The sequence below is a fragment of the Cheilinus undulatus genome, linkage group 11, assembly GCF_018320785.1.
Source record: "Cheilinus undulatus linkage group 11, ASM1832078v1, whole genome shotgun sequence".
In the NCBI taxonomy this organism is placed as follows: domain Eukaryota; kingdom Metazoa; phylum Chordata; class Actinopteri; order Labriformes; family Labridae; genus Cheilinus; species Cheilinus undulatus.
In genome coordinates, this window is record NC_054875.1 from 34,285,093 (window position 1) to 34,293,562 (window position 8,470).

The 8,470-nt window shown below is 41.1% G+C and overlaps 1 protein-coding gene across 1 annotated transcript; it reads right to left on the reverse strand.

Moving 5' to 3' along the window:
• Positions 1 to 6,512: 6,512 nt before the first annotated feature.
• kcnk15 (potassium channel, subfamily K, member 15) lies at positions 6,513 to 8,030 on the reverse strand. Its single transcript, XM_041799985.1, has 2 exons — positions 7,703 to 8,030; positions 6,513 to 7,513 (listed from the first exon to the last, which is right to left on the reverse strand). Exons 1-2 carry the CDS (start codon positions 7,983 to 7,985, stop codon positions 6,513 to 6,515), a joined length of 1,284 nt encoding a protein of 427 aa, XP_041655919.1. The 5' UTR covers positions 7,986 to 8,030.
• Between the last annotated feature and the right edge of the window lie 440 nt (positions 8,031 to 8,470).

An 8,470-nucleotide genomic window follows, 5' to 3' on the forward strand; every position in this document is an offset into this window, starting at 1 on the left:
TGTACAAAAATGCCAGAAATAAAGCAGAGAAATTTTTAACAACTTAAATGTTAAACAGTTACATAACTGTGGTTAAAAACCACAAAAAAAGGCTAAAAGTGTCTAAAATAAGTGGCATGGACGAAAAGTGGAAAAACTGTGCTGAAAGCAGTAAAAACTGGTTAAAAAAAAGGGACAAAAAGTGGCAAATAATGTGTTGAGAGTAGCAAAAATGGGCAAAAAGCTGCAAAAACAGGATAAAAGTGCCAAAAGAAAAGTGGCAAAAAAGGCCAAATAGTGGCAAAAATTGGCAAAAAAAATGGCAGAGTAGGGATAGCAGTGGAAAAGTACAAAAAGTAGCCAAATAGTGGCAAAAACAGGGCAAAAGTGTCAAAAAAGTTGCCAAATGGGCAAAATAGTGGCAAAAATGGACAAAAAAATGGCAGAGTAGGGATAGTGGCAAAACAGAAGTGAGAAAAGGTCAAAAAAAAAGGGGGGGGGGCATGAATGGGCAGAAAGCAGCAAAAATTGTTAAAAATTTGTAAACCTGGACAGAAGTTGGCAAAAATGGGTGGAAAAAGTGTCAAAAATGCAATAAAAATGCTATAAAGAAAAAGGAAGTGGCAAAATTTGGCAAAAAAATTGGCTTCACATGGCAAAAAAGTAGCAAAAAATGGCAACAAACAGGAAAAATGAGTTAATTAATAAAAATTGGTGGAAAAACGTGGTGAAAATGGGTTGTATAAAAAGATAAATCCAACATCAGAACCCAGTAAAAGTTTGATACACTTTCAGGTCCAAAATGAGGCAACTGTTAGCCAAGATGCTAGCACTAACACTACTAAGCCAACACACATGCACTGACAGTATTAATTTAAAAAAAATAAAATAAAATAAAAAAAACATTGCAGGGCCCATGGTCTGTTGTTTCTAAGGGGCCCAGCCAATTCTGTGGGCAGCCCTGCTGTAGGTGCTATTCATATAGTCAGAGAAAACAGCCATACATGACTGGAGCTAATCAGTAGTACTGTGGTAACAGCATTGCTGCATTCAGACTCTGCAGACGCACTTTTATTTTTATTTTTTTAAACGAAAGCTAGTGTTTTTTTGGGAAATAAATTGTTATTTTAAGAGCTGTTCTGCAAGGACACAGAAAATAAACACTTTAACACTATCATTACTTTCCTGTATTCTCCTTGATGACCAGACAAACCCATGATACCATCGGCGCATAAATTCATAATCAGCCAAGGCAACATTAACTGCTATATTCACAATTGCACATTAACTCAAATTCATGCAGCACTGGTCAAAAGTATTTGAACAAACCCATGATTACAAAAACACAACCTTGGGTGACAAGGTGCTAAGAGTATAGATCCAGAAAACCTCTCATTTTAGAAAAATGTTGTTTATGTCTCCTCTTCTCTATGGGAGTGTAGATTTGGAAATAAATTTGGAAATAAAATATAAAATAATGACCAGACTGCAAAGCCTCATGGAGCTGGTTGTCTTTTTTTCTCTGTAATACTGGGCCACATGAATTAAACAGACTTGTCTTAGGTGCTGTTTAAACAGCATTTGTGAACTCATTCTGCCAAAAAATGCGGAAAAAGTCACCACAAGGCCTTAGGATTGGACTTGTATAAAACTCTACCGCTAAAATTTGCACAAAGCTCCATATGAAGGAAACTATTTGTAAAACACAAATCAACTGCAACTGATGAGAGTGATGCATGTCTTTTCAATCGTGGACATATACTGCCCTCTAGTGGTCAAATGTCTTACATTTAAGTTTACCGCTCCTTTCCTGTGTCCTCCTACAGAGGGCCCTCTTGTCAAAGTTACTGTAGCTCAACCTTCTTTTTCTCTCCTACAATCAAGCAGAATAAGGAGCACCCTGAATGTCTGCATGTGGACTAACAGTCAGCATAAATAACCTCAGTTGCTGCACACAGAGAAAAAAAATGAACAGATTAACAACATCTAACAATGTAATGAGAGTAAACAGCCCTTCTTGTGGCCCTGAGGAGTTATAGCAGATGGCATTTCATAACCAATCACCATTTCAGATCCTATTACCCAGTCACTTTTGCATTTATATGTAAAGTAGCTTCTTTTCCAGTGGATCAACAGATGGCTGAAATATAGGCTTGAGGGACACTTCTGTAAAGACCGCATGATTTCTCCTCCTCATTTTAAGCTGAAAACAGGTTCAAAATAGCAAACAGAGAATGCAGAAGAAATTATGCATGATTTGATTTTACCTTATTGCGACCCTCCAAAGGAAGGCATGTTTCTTTGATTTTGCGGCCATTTTATTTTCTACTTAGTAGTTGAAACAAATAAGAGACAAACAACAGACAAACAAGTGAGCTAAGGAGAGGAAAATCTTCCCTACTGATGAGGAAGAATCTCCTTCATTCACACTCTTATGTATGTAAACATAAGAGTGCAAGTTCACAGTAATCAGTAGTAAAGTCAGAATAGTAATTCAAAAATTCCAAATCCAGTATTGAAGTCACACAAGAAAACATGGAAGCAAAATCATAAAAAAGTGTAGGTGCAGACTGCTACCTGATTTTTCCAGACTAAGTACAAATACTAAGATTTGGGTACTCACCCACCTTTACAATTCTGAAAATCATTTCAAGGTTTGTTTTATTTTAATCAGAAGCCCCTTACCACTCCTCTTGACAGTTTATCAGTGCATGGTTTGCTGCCTGCTCTACATTTTGCATGCTCATGCTCAGACTTTTCCCATTCACAGAATGAGATGCAATCATGCTGCTGCAGAATGATAATCAAGAACAGCACCAATGATGTTTTGCAGGTGAAAGTAGGAGTACTTGGGCTTGGTGTCAGCACTAATACCTAATAATAGTGCCTGTACGGTGCAGCCCTGGATCCAGAAGCTGGTCACAAGAGGTAGAGTGGGCAAACTTTGAAACAAATGTTTATTGTATGAAATGACAACAAATTCAGTGTGGTGTAAAATTATGACAAAGGTCTGAGTGGGACAGATAAGTGACACTGGCGGGACATGCTAACCTCACTGGAAACCATTCAGGCATCACTAAGAGTATTCTTACAACATACTCAAATGTTTTTAAAAATGCATGTTTGAATGTCATCCTTGTGTAGCTTTGATTTTTAAAAATATTTATTTGCTGTTATTGATTTAAAAAAAAAAAAAACTTTCCCATTAGTTCATTCTTTAAGTTTTATAAAAGTAGCATTTTATGAGTACATTTTGTTGGGTTTTTTTGTTCGTTTGTTGTTTTCTGTAGAAGTGTACTTGATGTTGACTACCCTGAGAACTGTCTTCTTGGTGACTTAAAGAAATCCTGATTGTTATTGCTAAAAAAAAAATGTATTTCACTAAAATAGAAATCAAACCTCTTAATGTCTGACTATGGCTCTGTAAAGTGAACCAATGTATACCATTACAAACAATATTAGAAAGACATTTTACCAAATGTGGCAACCCTTTCTGAACTACACAGAAAAATTACCGTCCAACATGATAGATGCTACCAGTACTGGAAACATGCAGCACATACCAGCCTCATACCTTTTCTTTGTTAAGCACTGTCTCTTTATTGCCTGTTGCCTTCAATATTATATCTTCATGCATGGTATCTTGAGTGCTGTATTTTTCTTGTATTTCCCCCAGCTTTCTGTCTGTTTGTGTGTTTGAATTTGAAAAAGCAAAAATAAAATTAAAAAAGAATAGCTGGGATATAAAGTACAGTATATGTCTGAATCCCATGAGATTTGAACAGAAAATAAATAAAGCTGAAAAAGTCAGATAGAGGATTTCAAGTTTCACTTGAGGACAATATGCCAAAAGGTTAGCTACGACCCAGAGATTCTGTGACTTGCAGAGCAAATAAATTGTTAAATTAGTTTAAAACTTGGCTAAAAGTGCATGAAATTAACACTTTCTGTACACACAGTAGTAAATTCTGCTGCCAGGGGGCTCGCAATCAAAACAATAACTAAAGATAACAGTAGAAACATGCTGATAATGTTACTGAGGATTCTGTTCAGTAATAAACTGCAATCAAGGTGTATTTACTAAATAGTGTGCCACTGTTGATGAAGTTCACATAATAATGGAGAAAAGCTGGTAAAAGTGCCCTTGTACTCTCTGTGACTGTAAAACCTCCTCAAGAAGCTCAGTGGTAGTTCATGTTGGACAAGGTGGTCATATGCCCTGCCGTGATCAGCTGATGGCCAGCTGATCTTAATTATTGCCTCCCAGCTCCCACAGCCAATCACAGCTCTTTCTCTCAACACAGTATGGCGTACTTCTCACTCGTCCCTGCTTGCATTAATGCTGATGCACCATGCTGCTGCTGACAAAGCTGAACCTCCTCCACACCAGCCTCCTCCTTTATAGCATAAAGCTTGTTGCACCCTCATATTGAGATTCATGCTACTATGGATTAACTGCTTTCGAACTGATTTCATTGTGTTCAGTACGCATTGTCATAAATGTATCCATCCATATGGGGTTTTAGCTTTTAGCTAGCCTTTCCTGGAAAGTCGAGGCATGCTGCTTGACTAACCCAGGGAGCATCATTTGAACAGAGCCTTCTCCGCCAAGTATAACTGTATATCCATTTTGCAATTAATAGTAAAATGTATGATGCAAGTGTTACTGACTTAAGTATATTTGCAGCTTTAAACAGCTCATGAGGCAACCTTTAACTAACCAAACTAGCATTACTAACTGTAGTAAAGCTTACTGCTTTTGCTGCTTTAAACTATCATAGTTAATCAGGCTGACCTCAAACTCCCCTTTCTGCATTGTACAACCGCTCTGTGATCAGGAAAACCATCCTGATCATAAAAGACCTCTTTCACCTTCTCAACCATTTCTTACAGTTTTTGCCATCTGATGGCAAGTCTGATGATACAAAGGCACCCTAGCCTGGAAAACGATCTTTGAAAAATCCTTCATTCCCTCGGCAATAGCCACCTTGAACAATGTTAAATAGACACTACACATCACTTGTTTTTCTCAGTTGTTCTTTTTTTGTCTTTCTGCCTTTATTTTGATGGGACAGCTGAAGAGAGGCAGGAAATATGGGGAGAGAGTGGGGGAAGGCATGCACCACACATGCACCAAGATTGGGAATTGATCACACAACCAGTGCATCAAGGACTACAGCCTCTACTCACAAGCGCATGCTCTACCAACTGTGCTAAACCGGCGCCCAAGCTTGCTATATTTAGCTGGTGACCAGAAATGGTGCAGACTGCTACCGGAAATTTCAAACAACAAAAAATAAGTCTTTTGTAGCTGCTTCCTTTTGTACCACTGAAAATAAGATGGATGGGCACCGGTTTAGCACAGATGGTAGATCAGACACTCATGAACAGAGGCTGTAGTCCTCAGCACACAGGTTGTGGGATTGATTCCTGGTTTCGGTGCATGTCTTCCTCCACTCTCTCTCCAAATGATTCCTGTCTCGCCTCAGGTGTCCAACCAACTAAAGGCAAAATACCTAGAAACAAATACAAAATAAAAAAGGAAGAAAATAAGGCAGATAAATTTCATATTTTAGTTATTTTTTGACTGAGATCCCTCTGGTGGTAAAATTTACATACTGTGCATTTAAGATGAGTTGCTTTACATTCACATAAGCAGATTGTAAATCAGAAGTTTATATGTCACACCCAGAGTTGTTACTGTTGTGTTCTTTACTATTAGTCACCATTCACTTTATCAGAGCAGGAGAAGGAAGAGCTTTGATCAAATAAAAACATTCACACATGCACTGCTCCTTTCCTTTGGTTTAATAAAACAACACTGTAAGAGGTTCACATCAGATCTGAATAGAAACCGAGTCTACATCAAAACAAAACCCTCCTAGCTAAAAAGTGACCGTCCCCCCCCTCCCGGATTGCTGGAAGTTTACACATAACCTGCTACATTATCTGTTGTGTGCTACATCCATCAGTCATGTAACAATCATAATCTCTTTAAATGAGTGTGCAATGCACAGAAAAGTTAAAATCTAAGTAATAAAAGGATTTATTAAAATCACTGAGCTAAGAAGCCGCATATCTCCTGTGCTTGGTCGAAGTTCTTTAAGGCTGTTTTTAAATATAAAAGTGAATGACATCTTCTAGCTATGGCATGAAAAAGTTTCTGTCTAAAGCAGGTGTCACTTTGATTCTTTACATACATTCACTGGACAGATATACAATCATTAATAAGCACTATATCCAAAATACTTCTCCTAAAAGTGTAGATTAAAAGCTCAATGGCTGACATCTTTTCACAGCACTCATGCATTCATATTGTGTGCTTTTCATTCTCTGTAGCATGCACTGCACTTAGGCTTACATGCAAGGAAAACAGCTGAACAAAATTAACATCGTGTTAAAAGAGGAAGAAATATCCTTGCTGAATGAAAAGAAGTATTCTCAGCAGCAGAAATGGACTCAGATTCTTTTGACATGCACAAAAGAGATGGAACACATTGAAAATACTGATTACAATCTGTGCAAATGTCCTCTTACACTGACTTTCTCCTTGAACGAGGGAATTCCAGGAAGCTATGTCCAGGTGAGAGTGTACTTCCAGGGGAAGACAGTCCCGTGTTGTCCCTGGATCCTGGTGAGCAGCCCTGGATCCTATAGGACACTGAGTTATAGTACACAGAGTTAATATGACAACCGTGGTGGTGTTCACTGTGGGACACAAGAGGACTGTCACACATCCCCAGACGGTAGCACACACACGAGCAGAGGGAGCTGAGGCTGGATTCTCTCCTGTGTCTGCCCGTCTTGATCTGAAAATGCAGCCTGTGTCTGCAGGGGCTTCTCTGCCTCTGCTGGTCCTCTGCCGGGGAAGAGATGAGGTTTGTGCGGCTGGTTCCCTCCTCCATTGGGAGGAAGAGCGTGCTGTGGCTACGGCTGTGCACCGCATTGGTCCTGTTCCTCTCCCTGTCTCTGTTCTGCTCCCCTACAACATGTAGACCCCTGTCCAAGAGGCTTCTGTCCCTCTTCAGTGACGCCCTCTCCTGAGCGTCTCTCCTCTCGTCCTCTGTGTTCATGGTGAGAAAGCGGAGCACCACCAGGTTCAGGAAGGCCCCGATGACAGTCAGCCCCACCAGGATGTACATGAAGCTGAAAGCAACGTACGGCGTCTTCTCCTGGAGGTCCTCCTTCTTCTGCAGGGCCACAAAGTCCCCGAAGCCAATGGTGGTGAGTGTGATGAAGCAGTAGTAGTAAGCGTGGAAGAAGCTCCATCCCTCGAAGTGGGAGAAGGCTGCAGCTCCGACACATAGAGTTCCAATGCAGGACAGGAAGCCCACCAGGACCATGTTCTCCATGGACACCTCTGTGCGTCTGCAGCCCAAGCACTGCTTCATCTTATGGAGAAGATAGCGGACAAATGTGTTCATCCTTTCTCCCAGGCTTTGGAACATGACCAGAGTGAGAGGGATGCCCAGCACAGCGTAGAACATGCAGAAGACTTTTCCTGCATCTGTGCCTGGTGCTGCATGTCCATACCCTTAATGCAGGGAGACGGAGATGAGAGGAACACAGTGACGCATACTAAAGCAGTGCTTTGATGACAAACATGCAGAAGTGAGCATTTAAAATAAGCTTACAATGTTGCATTTAGGTATGAATAAGAAATGGTGCACTGTAAATATGAAGGAGCATAAACCTCCATCACTGAAGCATTACATCAACTTACCAATGGTGGTGATGACTGTTATGGCAAAGTAAAAAGAGCCAGCAAATTTCCACTGTCTCCCCGCACGATGGGGCTCAGCCTGCAGCACCACTCGCTCGATCTCGCGGTAGTCATCCTCGGAGAAGCGGTACTTCTTCTTCATCTCGTTGCGCTTCTGCTCCAGGATGCGCCTGCGGGAGTTCTCCGACTCGGACTCCAGCGCGTCAAACACCGCGGCGCCGACCAGAAGGTAGGAGAACATGCAGAGGATGAGCGACAGGGTCCGGATGTTTTGCTTCTTCATCCTCGCTGTCGGCACGAGAAAAAGTCGGAGGAGCAGAGCGGTGCGGTTACAGGTGTTACGACTGGTTCGTCAGCGTAGACTCCACATTGGTGCTGCAGCCTGTTGCGTAAAACGTAGTAGCGGCAGAGGCGAGTGGGAGGAAAAAAACACACTACACGATATGAATCAGTGTTACAGGGTTCAAAATTCACGTTCACAGGTGAAGACGCGCATATCCTGCTGTGCGTGCGGATCGATCGATGCTCTCTCACACGGTCACAGTCTCAACGAGTGGACCCCTGCCTGCCTCTTCGCATACACAAAGCAGTCGCCAATAAAAAGCCCCAAATAATATCTAAGAATCATAGTGGGTCCAACGCCAATGCTCAGTCTTAGCACTGCTTTGTGTGTGCAACAAGTGAGGTCCTGACTCGACACGGCAGATACCAATCTAAGCAGGAGGAGGGGGGTTCAGCACAATGGACAGCTACCACAGAGAGCATGTT